General features: G+C 36.4%; 2 protein-coding genes across 2 annotated transcripts; one reads left to right on the forward strand and one right to left on the reverse strand.

The window, feature by feature from the left end:
* Window positions 1-897: 897 nt before the first annotated feature.
* LOC107600249 (FYVE and coiled-coil domain-containing protein 1-like) lies at window positions 898-14,455 on the reverse strand. Its single transcript, XM_016292093.1, has 14 exons — window positions 14,450-14,455; window positions 14,227-14,352; window positions 11,854-11,960; window positions 10,787-10,930; window positions 10,522-10,615; window positions 7,522-9,642; window positions 7,352-7,444; window positions 6,756-6,874; window positions 6,447-6,614; window positions 6,140-6,290; window positions 5,604-5,635; window positions 3,805-4,015; window positions 1,320-1,429; window positions 898-1,228 (listed from the first exon to the last, which is right to left on the reverse strand). Exons 1-14 carry the CDS (start codon window positions 14,453-14,455, stop codon window positions 1,150-1,152), a joined length of 3,561 nt encoding a protein of 1,186 aa, XP_016147579.1. The 3' UTR covers window positions 898-1,149.
* A 1,635-nt stretch (window positions 14,456-16,090) lies between these two features.
* LOC107600268 (chemokine XC receptor 1-like) lies at window positions 16,091-17,601 on the forward strand. Its single transcript, XM_016292114.1, has 2 exons — window positions 16,091-16,160; window positions 16,491-17,601. Exon 2 carries the CDS (start codon window positions 16,510-16,512, stop codon window positions 17,599-17,601), a length of 1,092 nt encoding a protein of 363 aa, XP_016147600.1. The 5' UTR covers window positions 16,091-16,160; window positions 16,491-16,509.
* Window positions 17,602-18,748: the final 1,147 nt, after the last annotated feature.

Here is an 18,748-nt window from a genome sequence, read left to right on the forward strand (position 1 = left end):
GACGGCCAGGAAATGGAGTTTCCTCTTATTACTATGTACTCGTCCCTTCAGAATACAGATTATATGTCTGCAAAAAAGTCATATTTGACTTATGAAGCTTTGAAAAAGATCTACGATGCCCGTATTATGAGAGATACACTAAGCAATCTCATAAGAAAATAGATTCGTTTCCTATCTTTAGATTATTTATAACTATTATTTTTGTCAGTTTAAAATTCCTGATTTTTTTTTGCATCTGTTAGACTTATATGGATATGAATAAAAATGTTTGAATAGAAACAGATTGATGTCCCTGTATGCGAGTAACCTGATGAAGTATAAGCATTTCCTTCATATCTATTAGACTAATATCATTAAAAAACACAGTAATAAAGCTCTTCTGTAGTGCATAATGTTATACAAACCTTCATCTAGCTACTGACCACAGCAAATTTCAGAGGGCTTTCCTTCATTGACTACTTTTTTTTTGGCAGTCCATTCTCTTGATAAGTATGTCAGAGATATTATACCATTCTGGCTATTAGAGTTTGCCATGAGTGTATTAAAATCATTCATAAAAGGTTATGAATAAAGAGCAATCATTCATAAGAAGAATGTGGCTTTTGAATTACATAGAGAGTGAATCTCACAATATGTCCAGGTCATATTTCACCCCAAAATCAAATGAACAACAATAAGAAACTATTATTTTGCATAAAGAAAATGAAGCTTGGGAGCATTAAGATGTATGTATTTATTTATTTAGACATTAATTTTCTTGACAAAATCCACACATTTCTCCCTTAAATTCTCATTAATGTAATGCATCTGCATGCTTCGTTTGATTTTTTTAAATATATAGTTGTAAAAATATTATTATATATATACTGTATATAGTAACAAGTACAGTTCAGTAACAAAAATTTGATTTTTGCATGAAATAGGATAAGGGATTCATGGAGAAGATAATGTCTTAAAATGTATTTTATTTCATTATAAAGTATAATTTCTCATTTCTTTCATTTGACTGTGAGATTTAGACATGTTTTGTGAGATTCACCACGTAAATCATTGAAAGCAGCATTAGAAGTTGGGCTTGATAAACAGCCATATTCCTGGACAAGCCGTCCCGTGACCTGGTACAGACACAAGTGTGCGTGATTCGATTTCCTATGAAGAACAATCACTTCCATTGCAGACCTCTGGCTTCTCTATACTCAGTTTGTACTGGACTTTCTTCGAGAGGAACCTGCCAACAGGAAGACCAACAAAACATGAACAGAGTTTAAGAGAGAACGACAGAAGGTCTGCTGGAGGAATGAACTGATCTCAGTACGAACCTTGAGAAGGAGTTGTCGAAGACAAGAGTATATTCTCCAGAGTTCCTGACCTTCAGTTGACCCTGAATTGTTTCTTTATGAGAGTTACATCTTGTCAGAGGGATCAGAACCTGAAAGAAAAAAAAAACAGGTTTGAGGATCCATTCATTAAAGGGGTCATATGATACGATTTCAATTTTTCCTTTCTCTTTGGAGTGTTACAAGCTCTTGGTGCATAAAGAAGATCTGTAAAGTTGCAAAGACTAAAGTTTCAAATCCAAAGAGATATTCTTTATAAAAGTTCAGAGTCAGCCACGCCTACCTAAAATGGCTCGTTCTAACATGCCCCCACATATCTACCTCACTATGTGGAAATATTTGCAAAACGCCGCCCAAATGTTCACGCAAAGAAAGAATGCGTAACTTTTAGTCTCACTGTAGTTTTGTTGACGCTGCAGCCATGTCGTGAAGACGCTGTGTGCTTCGTTGTGAAAGCGAAATTACTTTGTTTGGTCTTCCAAAAGAGGACAATATCCGCTTCGTCATGCCTAGAGCTGATCCGTGCTGGTCGCTGAGGGAATACATCAACTTTCACCGTGGACGAAGCGGAATCCAGCCCGGGGTCGTCACATGTGGTTGCCGCTCATTCGTCGGATCCGCCGGGTGCGCCGTTCTCGACTCCGCAGCCTCAGCTCACTCTATCCCGGCCTCAGCGCACGCTAAGCCGGGGCTTCCCCTCCCGCTAGGACGCTGTGTTTTTCGTTGTGAAAGCTAAACTACTTTGTTTGTTCTTCCAAAAGAGGACACAACTACAAATTAGTGGTTAAGTGGTATTTACAACACTGTTCCAGAACAGTTTAACCCAAATATCCAGATGTGTGCAGCGCATTTTATGGAGGACTGTTTACTGATCCTGGGAGAGTAACGTTAGACTAAAATGCCGGCAGTTCTGACTCACGCAAGTACGTTTTCATTTAAAGGATTTGCCACTGATGATTCAAACGCGAGTTTTGGGCAGTGTAGAGTAGCACTTGTTGTTTGTCATTTCTCTGATCACAAATGCAGACAGAGATTTATGTTTATGCGGCGCGATGCAATGCAATGCAACGCGCAAAAAGACAGTATAAGTCATTATAATCAGTAATTATGTCCCCACTGGATGCAACAAATGCCTCGTTTGTAATGGGTTTTAATGTTTTTGACTCGTCGCTCTGGCCGGGACACGACATCAACAGTATGTGAGGGGCGTAACATTTCCGTCTCACGCTTGAGGTATTCGGCCAATCACAACGCATTGGATAGCTGGCCAATCACAGCACACCTCGCTTTTTCAGACTGATGAGCTTTGTAAAAATCGATGCGTTTCAAAAAGGCAGGGCACAGAGGAGAAACAATAATGTACAGTATGTGGAAAATAATTTTTTTTTTTGTTTAAACCGCATAAACACATTTCATTACACCAAATACACAAAATAATGTTCTTTTTAGCAACGTCATATGACCCCTTTAATACACTAAGGCTGTCCAGACATCATCACCATCTTCTTATCAACGCTTTGACAGATTATACAGCAAAAGGCTGCATTTATTTGATCAAAAATACAGCAAAATTGTGAAATATTATTACAATTCAAAGTGTTTTCTTTTGTGATATATTTCAAAATGTAATTTATTTCTGTTATCAAAGCTGAATTTTCAGCATCATTAGCATCAAATTCGATCCTTCAGAAATCATTCTAATATGCTGATCTGCTGCTCAAGAAACATTTCTGATTATTATCAGGGTTACAAACAGTTTCAGCATTCTTTTATAATATAGAAATTTAGAATGTTTGAAATAGATAGTTCAAAAGAACACAATTTATTTGAAAAGGAAATATTTTACAACAATATGAATGTCTTTACTTTTGATCAATTTAATGCATTATTGCATGCAAGTCAGTTCATCGGCAGTGTCGTTTGAAATATTTAATGTAGCTTGTTTGGATATGCCTAATATAATGTTTTAATATAATAATAAACATATATCTTTTGAAAATTCATATGAAAAACGTATATACTATATGATCAAATATAAGTATTGTATTACCACATCTAACGCTGAAATCACTAAATTCTGGGAAGGGATGATTATGTGCAGTAACTTAACTGTAAACTAAGTGAAATCAAAAAACAAAAAGAGAAATGTTGCTTCAGTTATTTCATGTGATGTGTTATATACAACATAAGATAAGTCATCAACTGGTATAAATATAAATAGATAAAATATCAACAAGCTAAATTTCTGATCAGAATACTACAAATATAGAGCCAACAGAATCAATTTTGTGTCCAAGCAAATATAAATTGGCTGGACAGCAGCAATATGACATAAGCTGGCACTTTCATTTCCAAGCATTTTAATAGCGGGGTTCAGTTGGCACATGGAGCAATAAACTGAGAAATGCTGATAAATGTATGGCAAAGGCTCGAAGCATGACAGTGCCGTATGTCACGTGTATGTTACCTTAGCCTGTTCTGGAGGCGTATCTAGGTTCTCTCTGTACACCACCATGAAGGCGATGCTCTTGGGTTCAGAAGAGAAGACCCAGCTGATCGTAAGACCCGGATGTGCAGCGGTTATGAGAATGACACTGTAACAGCTGGACCTGATGAAGAGTTCTCTGGACTTATCGCCAAACTGAACCACGTCCTCCACACTGAACGGCACAGACAGCCTGTGAAACAAAACACAATGCTGAATAAATAAATATTGCCATTCTAGATTTATTTTATTTTATTGCTACAATAATAATAATAATAAATAATAACAATTCCTCCTCTAATAATCAAAAAGGCCATCAGAATCCATCATGAGAGTTGTGAGTCAAACTAAAAGTCATGGGAATTAATAAATAGTGCAATACCAGATTTATTTTCATTTATTTTGCAACAACAACAATAATAATGATAATACTTATGATTGCAATAAATAATAAAGCACATGATAATAAATAAAAATAATAATAATAACAATAATTTTGCAAAAAGCATAAGCACATGAGGATCCATCAAGACAGTTGTGTCTTTCAATCATGGTCATGGGAATGATAAAATATTGCAATACTAGATTTTTTGCCACAACAACAACATTAATAATAATAATTATCATTATTGTTATTATTATTTACAATCATTTTGCAAAAATCATAAGGGCGCCAGGATCCATCTTGAGTGTTGTGTGTTGAGCGTTAATAGGAATGATAAAATATTGCAATACTAGATTTATTTTATTTAATAATAAATAAATAAATAATAATAATAATAAATTTATTTTATTCAATACTTGATTTTATTTAATAATAATTTTGCAAAAATCATAAGAACATCAGGATCCATCAAGAACGATTATGGTAAGGGGCGTTACATTTCCAACGAGTGCTTGTGGTGTTCGGCCAATCACAATGCACTGGGTCAGCTGGCCAATCAGAGTAGACTGCGCTTGTCGGAAGGAGGGACTTTGTAGAAATCTAAGCTTTTGAGAGAGGCGGGGCATAGAGGACCTACAATAATGTACAGTATTTGAAAAATAATGTGTTTTTTGAACATTAAAGCATGTCAACATATTCTGTTACACCAAATAATGATCTTTAAAAAAAGCATCATATGACCCCTTTAAGCAGCACAACTGTTTTCAACATTGATTATAATAAGAAATGTTTCTTGAGCACCAAATCACAAATTGGCATATTAGAATGATTTCTGAAGGATCTAGTAACACTAAAGATGGAAAATTCAGCTTTGCATCACAGAAAAAAAATTATACTGTAAATATTTTTAAAATAGAAAATGGTTATTTTACATTGTTATAATATTTCTCAATAATACAATATTATCTATATTTTTGACCAAATAAATGCAGCCTTAGTGAGCATAAGAGATATCTTTCAAAATAATTAAAAAAAATCTATAGTGTAGTGTTGTGTAGCTATATTAATTCTTTAATAGTATGACAATTATTATGCTTTTATGCCTACATACAACAACAATTAAAATAGAACACAAAAATATTGTAAATTATAAAATATTATATTACAAATATCTGCCAATATTATGTTACAAGGTTGTGATTCGTAATTAAAAACAAGCTACTAAATCAGACAGATGATTTACCAATCAGAGCAAGTCAGGGGTGGGACAGGTAAATTAAATGTTTACAATAGTAACTGTAACATTTATCACCACAAAATCAGATGACACCCTTATGATGGCCTTGAACATTTACCTTAAATTGTAAATTTAACACACACACACACACACACACACCAGCCCCAAAACATCACTGCTCTAGAGGAGATCTGCATGGAGGAATGGGCCAAAATACCAGCAACAGTGTGTGAAAACCTTGTGAAGACGTTTGACCTCTGTCATTGCCAACAAAGGGTATATAACAAAGTATTGAGATGAAATTTTGTTATTGACCAAATACTTATTTTCCACCATAATTTGCAAATAAATTCTTTAAAAATCCTACAATGTGATTTTCTGGATTTTTTTTTCTCATTTTGTCTCTCATAGTTGAGGTATACCTATGATGAAAATTACAGGCCTCTCTCATCTTTTTAAGTGGGAGAACTTGCACAATTGGTGGCTGACTAAATACTTTTTTGCCCCACTGTACATATATATATATATAAAACCCTCACAACCTTTGTCAAACACAGCTTGGACAAAATGACCTGTCACTGGCAATTTCAAGGGTAACAAAGGTCTAAATACTCAATTTTATTCCATTGCCTCTAGCTACTGAATGCAAGAAGAATGTCATTTGCCAAAAAAGCCATTTCCCCTTAAAGTTTCACCCCTGACCTGCAGCTATGTTTGCGCAGCATCCAGGTGAAGTGGTTGCGGCAGCTCAGACAGTATGTGACGTCTCTGTCTGTCTGTTCCTCAGCCCTCTGTTTCTGTTCAAACTCCAGTGCATCAGACTTCTGCCATAAAGCATCTTTGTCCCTACAGGGGGAGCCAGAGTTCTATGAAGAACAGCTTGTAACAATTTAGCAGATACAGGAATTTTCAAATGCATTTCTTTGGGTTGTAGTGAACATATATTCTGATGTGTTAGAAAAGTAGAAAAACCATGGTAGGTAACTACTGTATATAAGTCACCTTATGAGCTCAATGAGCCTCTCTTCCAGATTCTTTTTGGTACGATAAAGGTCATCTATCTCAGCAGACATCTTCAGTTCAATGGCTTGCTTCTCCATCACACTTCTGCTTAAGTTTACACCCAGTTCATTACAGGACTGCTGAGTAAGAGCCAGTTCCTCCTCAGCTCTGACAAAAAAACAAGAATCAGGCCAGCAGACATTCAAAACAACTAGCAGAAAGTGAAAACCCTCCTACATGTTAGTTTAATTTTTTTGTTTACATTTTTAATGTATGGACTAGCTCAAAAGCAGTAGAGAAATCTCTCACCTTGTTAAGTCCACTCTAAGGCCTTTTATCTGTTCCTCTTTCTGATTAATTATAGTTTCAGAATCACCGAAGAGGGCATTTTTCTTTTCGATCAACTGACTGTAATCACTGTTGGCAGACTTTTAAACAAAAACACAAGGATGCAAAAATTTGATGATTTTCCTGCATTTAAAAGTGCATTTCAAAGACTACTGATCTAAATAATTAGGGTTGGGGATCTTTAGCCAACTCAACATTTACTTTAGAGTCTAACATGCTTAATACTTGATACAAAAATGTCAATATCATAATGATTTGAGATGCTAAAAAAGCAGAGCAACATGTCCGAATGTCTCAAAGACATCCATCTAGAGCATATTTGCATACAAAAACTATAAAAAAGCAGCGCAGTGGAACGAAAAAGCATGTTCCACATGAATGGCCCCTAAAACTAGGTTGTTTAACAGTTGCCAAAATTATAGCAAACTATTCAGTGCATTAATATAGGATAGATTTGATTCATTCACAGGTTTGTGTTTATCATTCATCTTAGGTAATGAAATGGCAAGTAATGTGAATTAGCCTCAACAGCCATCTATGGTAATAAGATCAAGTACCTCAAGCTCCAAAACTTTGGACTCAAGACATGAGACTTTCTCGACTTCATTCTCCAGCCTCTTCCTCAGTGCATCCAGTTCCTCATTTAGACCCTTAAGAGAGACATCCATAAACACCCTGAACAAAACAGAACAAAACAAACACCTATGAGAATTTTTACTTCAATTACCTGCACTTCATTCTGATGGTGCGCAGCTTCATCGCTCAACTGGGACCTCAGTGTGTCCACTTCCCTTTGTCGTATCTTTTGGACGCTTTTGGCTTCTTCTTCCACCTGTTCAAGTCTTTCCTGCAACTTCTGCATGACTTCTGGGAGTCCTTCAGTCTGCTTTAGCTGCTCTTGGAGTCTTGCATTATCTTTTCTCAAGGCCTCCATTGAATCACTTAGAGTTTCCACCTCTTCCTGCGCCTCCATCTGTAGCTCCTGCAGTTTGGTAGAAAGCTCTTCCCATCGCAACTGAGACTCCTCGTTCTGTCCTGTCAGCATGCAAACGTGAACCCCAAGCTCTGCTGTCTCAGTGTTGGCCCTGTGTAAGTCCTCACGAGCCTCTCCGTTCTCAAGCGCAAACGTGCTGTTCTGCGTTTTCAATATGTGAAGCTCTTCCCTCACGGCAGTCAGGTTCGTTTGGATTTCTGCCCGCACATGGGCCTCCATATCTCTCTCCTTTACCAGAGAGTCTTCTCTTTCTCGGCAACGCAGCAGTTCCTCCACATGCCTACGGTTTAGCTCTTCCACCTGGGACTTTAGTTGCTCCACCTGAGCCCGGAGATCTTCTCTGGAGGCTTCCGTCACTTCCTGCAGAGCCTGGATCTTTATTTTCTCCTCTGAGCTCACCAATAGCAGCGCCCGGAGCTCCATGACCTCTTCCTGGAGTCTGGAAACCTCCTTCATGTTGAGTTCAAGTTGGGCCTCAGCCAGAGCCAACCTAGAAGTGGATTCTCCATTATCAGTTCTTGAGGATTCATTAGCCTCCCGAAGGAGACTAGAAGTCGTCGTCATGTTCCCCTGGGGGACTGTAGCTCTCTCATTTAGTTCTTCCTGGCTTAATATACTATTCTCTCCAAGTTGTTCGATTTTGGTTTCCTCGCTGTTCACCTGGCAGTTCTGTATGCACTCCTCAAGATTTTGGTTCTCCACTGTCAATCCAGCTGACTCTAATCTGGTTCTCAGTTGCTTCTCAGAGGCCTGTGTGGAAATCAGTTCTCTCTCTAGATTGTTGTTGGCTTGCACCAGCTCCTTGCTGCTCTCTTCATTTCTCTTCACCGTTTGGATCAGCTTGGCATTGATCTCCATTAAACTTGTGCACTGGTTCTTGTACTCTTCCAGTTTCTTGGCTTGCATTTGGAAGCTCTGACTCTCCGAAGTCAACCGCTGGTTTAGATTCTCCAGTTGCCGGATCTTTTGGGCAACGGAGGACAACTCAGTCATCTTTGCATTTAGTTGTTCTTCAAGCACACTTTTATGTTGTAGCTCCTCTTCTATCCTTTTCTTGTGCTCCTCCAGTTGACCGTCCTTGGTCTCCAGTGCTCTCTGCATGTCCTGCAGCTGAGTCCGTAGGTTCCCCGTTTCCCGCTCCTTCAGAGAATGTGCTCCTTGAAAGCGGTTGATGGTCATCTGCAGCTCATCAGTCTGCTGCATTGCGGTTGTTCGTTCTTTGTCGGCAGACACTCTACAAGTGTCCAGTTTGTTTTCCATCTCCTTTAATTTCTCTTCCTGAAGCTTCAGCTCCTGGGCAAGTTGCTCAGCTAGTCTCGCCCGATTTTCACTTTCTCGTTTACACTCAATCCTCTCTTCCTCTGCCACCTTTAGCTTGGTCAGGAGCTCTTGGATCTTCCAGGCCGAGTCGCAGTAGTTGGTGGCCTGCTGTCCTTTTTCGCTCAGAGCTCCGTCGAGTTTTGCTAGCAACTCCATGTTTCTGTTCTCCGCAATGCTCAGTTTGGCTTCTAGGTTGCGTTCTGATGTCCGTAGAACCTCCAGTCCCTGTGTGGTGGTATGGAGGTGATCTGCGCACTCTCTAACAGCTTTCACCACCTCCTGATCTTCTTCTTTCTCTTGATTAGGACCTTTAGCCAAGAGTTGCTCCTGTAGGTCTTTGACCACGGCCTTCAGATCAGCTGCTTCACTGGTGAGTTGCCTGATCTTCTCTTGGAGCTCTTGTTGTTTCAACTCTGACTGGTCGAGCTCAATGCGCAGATCCTCAGTAGCACTACAGGACAACTCACCTAATTCCCCGAGATCACCTAGAAGACTAGAGCCAAAATCTTGGCCTGGAAGAAACTCTTGAGCTTGCTGCATGAGGGAAAAGAGATTGAAATTAATCGACAACGACTATGTGATTGCATTGCATTAGGTAAACAAATCTAAACCAAAAAAAAGAAAGAAAACAAAATGCATTCACCCACATTGGTATATTTGTCAATATTGACATACCAAAATACTGGTATTGTGGTATTAAATCGAAAACTAGATTGGTGGTACAAACAGAGGAAAATAGGTTAAAAATCAATTAAAAATAAACAGAGTTCAGAATGGCATGTTTATGGAATGTGATTTACATAATAAAATCACTTTTTAAAAGTACAGTTTATACCATAGTAGCCCAGGTACTTTTTACAATAAGTGCCTATTCTTTTCTTTTCAACTGTTGTTATAGTTGTCTAAAAAAAAACTAAGAAAAATTCAAATGTTTTCCAGTAACTGAAATCCAATCAAATCAATTGTCAACAAACTTAAATGAGAATTAGAAATGTTGCTTTGGCAACTAAATTGAAATGAAACTGCAATAAAAATAATTTAAAACTAAATATAAATATAAATATATAAATATATATATATATATAATTTAAAACTAAATATAAATATAAATATATAAATATATATATATATATATATATATATATATTTATTATATTCAAAATATTAATATATAGTACTATTATAGTACATAAATAATAATGAAATAACACTCCTCTATAGTGGAGTTTTAGTTACTTATTATGGGTAACTCAAAACTGAAACATTACTTTTTAAAGCTAGAAAAAGAAACACGGAATGAATTTATGTATATTACATATTAGGTACAGAACCAGAGATAATGAGGATATGAACAGAAGAGATCATTTTCATGAGGTTTCTATAGTCTAAGGTGTTTCTAATGTGTTACCAAACCTGTGAGTAACTGCTAACCAGACTGTTGACACTAGAGCAGCGACTGGGTGGTTTCCACGCATGGGCAGGTGAGATAGCTGATCCCAGAGTCTTTCTGTATGCATGAAATGCACATAAAAACCATGTCATTTGTTTTACTAACATTAGTTCATTCACAACGCAGGCAATCTGCAAAATACAACTGCTTAAATGTCTTACAGTCTAAATGTGTTGCAATAGGGACTTTACTATTGTAACATGCATGGGTTGAATTCTCATGAATTACCTAGCAAAAGTGGGCCAGTCAGAGTCAAGGTCGTGACCTCGGGATGCTACATCAAACTGGACCTCATTGAGTTCATACAGGTGGTTGATGAGATCAATGTTCAGATGGGACTTCAGGAAGGGACTGCGTTCATAATACCACTCACTGTGAATGACAAACAAAAATCATTACCACTCATAAACAAGTCTGGAGTTCTCAGAATACTTGTTTCTCAGAGATGTTATACCCTGTGCATTTCTAAATTTAAATTTAGCTTTGCTTTTTTAACAAAAAAAAAACTATATGGACTTTGGATAACCGTGTTTTAAGTACTATAATAAAAATCGCTGACATTACATGTATGCATGCTACTTTAAGACAAGAAGTTTCTTGTTTCGGAGAAGTGAAAGCGGAGGGAGGAAGAGAAATTAATGTGTGGATGGAGTTAGCTCTGAATCAACACTTTCAGGTCTGTTAAATAAAGAGCAGATTTGCATTAATGCATAAACATGCTCTATTCAAATGACTATGTTGTGTCATGTGCAAAAACAAAATAAATACGAATTAATATTAAAATTAATTAATTGCACACTAATTTGCTGAAATCTAAACCTTCTAAAGTTGGCTAGCAGAGCATGCAACTCTTTTCATACATACGCTTTGTTTTCGTGTGACATTTTGACCACACTTTAAAGCCAAATGTGGTTGCACCAAAACGGTTGTTTACATGTCTGATTGTAAGTCTGAGGCATACGTGCATCACATCAGTGTTATTTTAGTATAATGGAGATAGTTTTTCATAGTTTTTATTCATATTTTTTATTTGTTTTTAGTTTAATTGTTTTCATTTTAGGCAACAGTTTAGTAACTTTGTTTTTGTCATTTTTATTATTATAATTGTTTGCATTTTAAATATTCATTCTTTAATACTTTAACACATTTAATTTTAATACTTCTTTAACACATTTTACTAGACATTTACTGAAAATACAAATGATTTTTGTACTTTAGCAAAGCTACTCATATGGAGCAATGCATCAGTCATCCTGTACAAGTTTCCACTAAGATGTTTTTGTTGAATATATTACCATGTGGTTTTGTAGTTCATAAGACATTGCTGAAGAGTGTCTGCCAGCCTTTGGTGCACCAGACAGTAGCGAATGAAAGCCCGTCCTTTCCCTAATGATGTCTTCAGCTAAATCACACAAAGTAAACAAAAAGGCCTTGTATTTAATAAGGATTATATGCATGTTTTGAAATGAGACCTGAGCATTAGATATGTTCTGGTTAACTTTGTATAAATTACACAAGTTTCTGTTCACAACACTACAGCTTCTCATTTTGTTGATGACAATCTGAAAAACACATAAGATTCTTATGATAATGGAATGAGATTACATGTTGCATAATGATAACAACACGTATGAACATCACAAAAGAGCTAGAAACAACTGACAATCAATTTTGAGTTTTCAAAGGAAACAGTATAACTTAGTTCAAAGGTCAGTGAGCAGATTATCTGCTTAAACATAAACATCACTACATTATAGTTCATGTTTCACGAGTTTGTGTGCCCATGTAATCTTAGCATTAGTGGTAAACAGATTTGGCTTGATGTCTGCAATGGAGGGCTCAGAGAGACTATTCTACTCGAGCTCTGCTAACCCCCCTATAGACAGAAAGATAAATAAATAAATAGGCATAAAAAGGAGGAGATCGGTATAAAAGTATAAAACCATCAAACTGTTGGCAGTCTGCTATCAAATTATTATTACAAATTATTTATTATCAAATAATGAATCAAGAAAAGATTCCGATTCTGTTCTGTTGGCACACTGATTATGAAGGTAAAGCCGAGTGCACTGCATCATGGGATACAGTATTCAGTGCAGTGTGATCTAGTTTTATGCTTTACATTTTGGCAAATGCAATAATATGACATTTCTGTATTCAATGTATACACTAAATTTGACTAATGTACCTAGTGTAGTACACAGTGCATGCTGAAAAATACTGTACGAGATGGTATGGTAACATGCCAATCTAAACACAAACAATGTTTGTCAGTGGGACAGCAGATGGAGGATTACAGTGGGTGACCAAAGAGCATAAGGACACCAGATGGAAACGTTACACTATACAGCTGACGCTGGATTTGTTCTGGATTCGAGACTCACAAAAAGCTGCGTTTCGCTAACACATCAATTTTGAAGACTTTTCGTATGCATTAGTGAAAGTTGTTCTTGAAATGAGAAAAAGAGATTGCTCTAATAATAATTAAATTATAATCTATGCCAATCTAAACACAAACAATGTTTGTCAGTGGGACAGCAGATGGAGGATTACAGTGGGTGACCAAAGAGCATAAGGACACCAGATGGAAACGTTACACTATACAGCTGACGCTGGATTTCTGGATTTGTTCTGGATTCGAGACTCACAAAAAGCTGCGGTTCGCTAACACATCAATTTTGAAGACTTTTCGTATGCATTAGTGAAAGTTGTTCTTGAAATGAGAAAAAGAGATTGCTCTAATAATAATTAAATTATAATCTGAGTAATACAAGTGAATGTCTTAAACTGATTATGTCAGGAACAGTACACAAAGAGAGTGATCACCTTTATTCTATATAGGAGAGTCTGAAAAATATCTGCATGTTGTGGGTGATTGCTAGGTGGTTTTTAGGGTGTTCCGGGTGCTTTCTTTCTGGCTAAGATCCAAAAAGGAGTCAAAACAGCTCTCCTCTATAATATTCTCTCAGGTCCCTCCTTCAATGTAAATCTATGTGAAAAATCAAGTATGGTCAATTAAAAAAGTAATAGCACACATCTATCTTCAACAAGCTTCAGAATTTGAAGTACTATGTCACAGTAGCACAAATGATGCAGGATAAGATGCACGGACAAATGTGATACTTAAAGGGATAGTTCACCCAAAAATGAAAATTCTGTCATCATTTACTCATACAGGTTTGGAACGACATGAGGGTGAGTAAATGATGACAGAATTTTCCTTTTTGGGTGAACTATCCCTTTAAAGGGTAATACTTAAGCTTAATAGTTTAATACTTAAGCTCAAAAAAAGTTTAATATTTTAACTTAGTGGTTTGTCTCCCACAGTATGAGAAATGGTAATAGTTATTCACGTCTTAGCACTAAACATCACCTGCCTTAATAAAGGAATACTGTAACATGCCTGTCTGTATAATGTACAGTTATGAGTCTCTACTGCTAGTCGAATGCCTATAACACATGACCAACCTGAGGCTGAGTGTCACTGCTTCCTGCTTCAAACCCTCCAGAGAGGTGCAGATAATAAACGGATGTAAAAAAAAATAAACGTCAGAAAACCAGCAACATGAAAGTGCAAAAGAGAAATGAGAAGGTAGGCTGGAGCCAAACACGCACTGGCTGAAGAGATGAGTTTTATAGCAGAGTTTTGGGCTCGTGCAGTGGATTACCTCGGGGGTTGATTTGACAAAGCGAATGCCGTCATTAGCTCCTTTAATCTTGGCCAAGCAGTCACAGAAATAGTCCCAGTAGTCTTTCCTGCTGCCCAGAAATGTGGTCCTCTCTTTCTGGTCAAACTGGACACAAGGGTCAAAAGGTTAATCTCAAAACAGTCACTCTAAACATGATGTCTGGTTAAATATGAATGCGGAGATCCCCAGTCATCCAGGTCACCATCATTTTTATGGTAAATAATGAGAAACTAGTTAAGTGGTAACAACTGAATTTCACAGGATATTCTACTTTTTGTAAAGACTTTTTTTTTTTAATCTAGTTCTACAAGAAACTTTTTTCACATACTTTTTTCACTGATTGTGGGACAAAAAATCTGCAGAATTTATATACTGTACATTGCAGTTGTATTATAACTGGTAATTGAAATAAATCTGGGAAATAATGTAAATATAAATATTACACGAAAACTTACAAATTAGAAACAAAAAAACTAGAAATGTGGCCTTGGCAACTAACTGAACTAAATCAAGTTGAAGTAGAAGAATTACTAAAACTGAAATAAAAATGAATCAAAGCCATGTAATAAAAATCACAAAAGCACATATCAAAATTACTAAAACTTAAAGGGGTCATATGATGGGATTTCAAGTTTTCCTTTCTCTTTGGAGTGTTACAAGCTGATTGTGCATAGATAAGATCCCTGAAGTTGCAAAGACTAAAGTCTCCAAACCAAAGAGATATTCTTTATCAAAGTTAAGACTCTGCCACGCCTCCCTAAAATGGCTCGTTCTAACAAGCCCCCACATATCTACCTCACTATGTGGAAATATTAGCGTAATGCCGCCCAAATGTGCACGCAAAGAAAGAAGGCGTGGTTTCAGTAACCGCAGTTAGTGTTGAAGCAGCCATTTCATTAGTTTAAGTATTTGCTATTGACTGTTCAAATGCGGAGTTTTGCGCATCGTGTGTGTGTGCGTGCGCGAGCGAGCAAGAGAGCGAGAGAGAGAGCGCGGAACTTTACAACTTTAGCGTTGAGCGTTTTATCACATTTCTGCCACAACCGTCAACCTATCGTCAGTATAAACAAATGTATATTTGATAAACATATGTAAATAATGATATATAGATGTAAATAAAGACATACTTAATACAGAAAGCTGATCTTCCTCATCGATTATTTACAGTAGATCCAACCCTGCTGCCATTAGAGGGGGCGGTACTAAGAGTGATTGACAGCAAGCTAATCCAATCAGAGGGGGAAACGAAATAGCAGATTCTTCGGAGCTCATCAAGTTTGGTTGCGAAACAAAAAGCCGCAGTAAATAAACAAGTAGTGTCATGTGATGATCAGTAATGAGTGCATCACACATTTCAGGTGTTAACATATATATGTTATGATTTAACATGTGCTGCTGTATAGCTAGAAAACGACCAAAACCAATAACCATCAACAATTAGTTTTAGCAATTGCTTCTGAAGAGTCATTTTATGAAGCAGGTTCTTTTTTAAAAAGGGATGATAGTAACATGGCTGATGCATAGAGTCTTACTTTTTATTTTTAATCATACATTTAACCTAATTCATATTAAATATAAATATAGATCAACTCAGTGTGATTTATTTTTTTTTAATTTTTTTTCTCACCTTTCTTGATTCAAGTTCTTTTCCGACTAAGGGCAAGGCCTCGGGATCTTGCGAATTAATTTATGGTAGGCTATAAAGGAACAGAAAATAGGACATGGACCTACTGTTTTTTGGTTGGTTTTGAGGATGGGGGATCTGAGAATCATTTTTTGGTGGGTTGTACTCTACTGATACTAATAGGAACAATAACCAGTCTAGAAAGTTTCATAGTTTTTTTTTTATTTAACACTCACTCAGTCTGCGATCAACCATTACAGTAACATTTTCTCTGGAGAATTTCATAAAGGTAAGTGATAACTCAGAAGTCAGAAAACAGATTATAAATTCCACTGAGATAAATATTTTTATAAGAAATGTATAATTATAGTATAAGAAATGTTATATTTCCATTAATGTTATGCTCTCAATATTTTTGATAATTATCAATGCAATCATTGATTATTTCTTTGGTTAATGTTTAATATTTAAGTTATTAAGATCAGATAGATAGATAGATAGATAGATTGATTGATAGATTTAATACAATGTGTTACTTGCTGTTTTTGTTTGTTTTACTGTTGTTTTTTGTAATCATATGTGAAATTTTCTGAGTGAAAATTCTCCAATTTGTTTTCAGTGTACATTTATGCATCAAGATGAAAGTCCAACCAATCACTGAATATCAGTATGAAATATCTTCCACTTTAGACTATTATGATTACAATTTCACCAATGGCAGCATTGATGGTGGCATCTGTATCAAGAAAAATGCCATCCAGTTTGCGACAGCCATCACTCCAGTCATTTTCATCATCATCGTTCTGTTCAGCTGTGTGGGAAACACTCTGGTCGTGTGGGTCCTTGTGAAGTATGAAAATCTGAAATCCCTTACTAACACATTTCTGTTAAATCTGGCTCTCTCTGATCTGATTTTCACCTTTGGCCTGCCCTTCTGGGCCTACTACTACATATATGGCTGGACTCTTGGAGATCCTGCTTGCAAAGCTGTTAACTTTGTGTTCTACACGGGATATTACAGCAGCATCATCTTCCTGACGGTTTTGACCATCCACCGTTACATGGCCGTGGTTCATCCCATGTCAGTGGTCATGTCTAGGAAGAGCCTGCACTGCTATGTGACATCACTTGTCATCTGGATCATCAGTCTTTGTGCTGCTATCCCACAAGCCAGGTTCAACTCAGTTGTGTACAACCCAACTGATGTATTCATGGATGCTCAAAACAACGGCGCCAATGCAGTTCTGCTCTGTGATTTTGCTGGTGAAATTAATTGGAAACTGGCAAGTACATACTTGCAAAATTCCTTTTTCATTATCGCTTTTGTGATCATTGCTTTTTGCTACACTGTGATCTTGGGACGGCTGCTTCGACCAACATCTCACACTCGTAGAAAGACGGTGCAGCTCATCCTCTTCATTGTGGTGTTTTTCTTTTTGGGATGGGGGCCGTACAACGTGGCCATATTTCTGGACTCTCTGATTTCGTGGAAAGTCTCTCCTTTTAATGATTGTAAGCTGAGCGAATCTATAGACTATTTGATGTATGTCTCTCGGATGGTTGCTTTCTCACACTGCTGCCTGAATCCTGTGTTTTATGTTTTTATGGGGATAAAATTCAGAAACCACTTGAAGAAAATGTTATGGACTTACTGTAAGAACAACACAGAAACCCAGAATCGACACAGCAGGCTTATTTACTCCAATGGTGAAGAAATATCTATGTATTAGCTTTCCATGCCTAAACTCTCAATGGTCATCAAAAAAAATAAAAAATGAATGCAATGTTAAAGTGTCTGTACGATAAACTGATCACTGAAATTGCATGTAAAAAAACTCTAAAAATCTGTGATGCAATCTTACAAGAAGTTGTTATATACATTTACTGTTAAATTGATTTGCATTGTATATTTGCTTTCTTTTACACATTCATAATTGATGCAACAAATGATGAGCAAATACATTGGTGTGTACTGTATATACAGTACAGTAGTGAACATGTTAGCTATTTCCTGCATTTGTTCACTTTGAACAACAGAATGACTTGTTATTCATGATTTTAGATTAACAGCTTGTATGTCTCTTGTAAGGTGGCTTTCTCACACTGCTCCCTGAATCCTGTGTTTTATGTTTTTATGGGGATAAAATTCAGAAACCACTTGAAGAAAATTTTACGGACTTTCTGTAAGAACAACACAGAGCCTCAGAATCGACACAGCAGGCTTATTTACTCCAATGGTGAAGAAATATCTATGTATTATGTATTAAAAAACATGTTGGAACATTGCATATACTGATTTTCATCAACAACAAAAAAAATGAGTGCAATGTTAAAGTGTCTGTACAATAAACTGATCACTGAAATTGCGTGTAAAAAGCTCTGCAAGCTCTGTAAAAAGCAATGCAATCTTACAAGAGGTTGTTATATACATTTACTGTTAAATTGATTTGCATTGTATATTTGCTTTCTTTTACACATTCATAATTGATGCTACAAATGATGAACAAATAAATTGTTGTGTACTGTATATACAGTACAGCAGTGAACATGTTAGCTATTTACTGCATTTGTTAACTTTGAACAATATAAGGACTTGTTATTCATGATTTTAGATTAACAGCTTTAATAACAAATAAAGACAGAGAGAGATTTAAAAAAGAAATCACATAATGTATGCAGTTTCTCCTCTGATTAAGTTCAAAATTAAGATACATTTGTAAATAAAACAAATATTATTGGAGAATGTTTAACTACACACACACACACACACACAGTCTGGTTAGCTATCCTTGTAGGGACTCTCCATAAGCGTAATGGTTTTTATATTGTGCAAACCATATTTTCTATCGCCCTACACCAACCCTACACCTAAACCTA

The sequence above is a fragment of the Sinocyclocheilus grahami genome, unplaced genomic scaffold (genome assembly GCF_001515645.1).
Source record: "Sinocyclocheilus grahami isolate Dianchi unplaced genomic scaffold, SAMN03320097.WGS_v1.1 scaffold280.1, whole genome shotgun sequence".
Classification (NCBI taxonomy): Eukaryota; Metazoa; Chordata; class Actinopteri; order Cypriniformes; family Cyprinidae; genus Sinocyclocheilus; species Sinocyclocheilus grahami.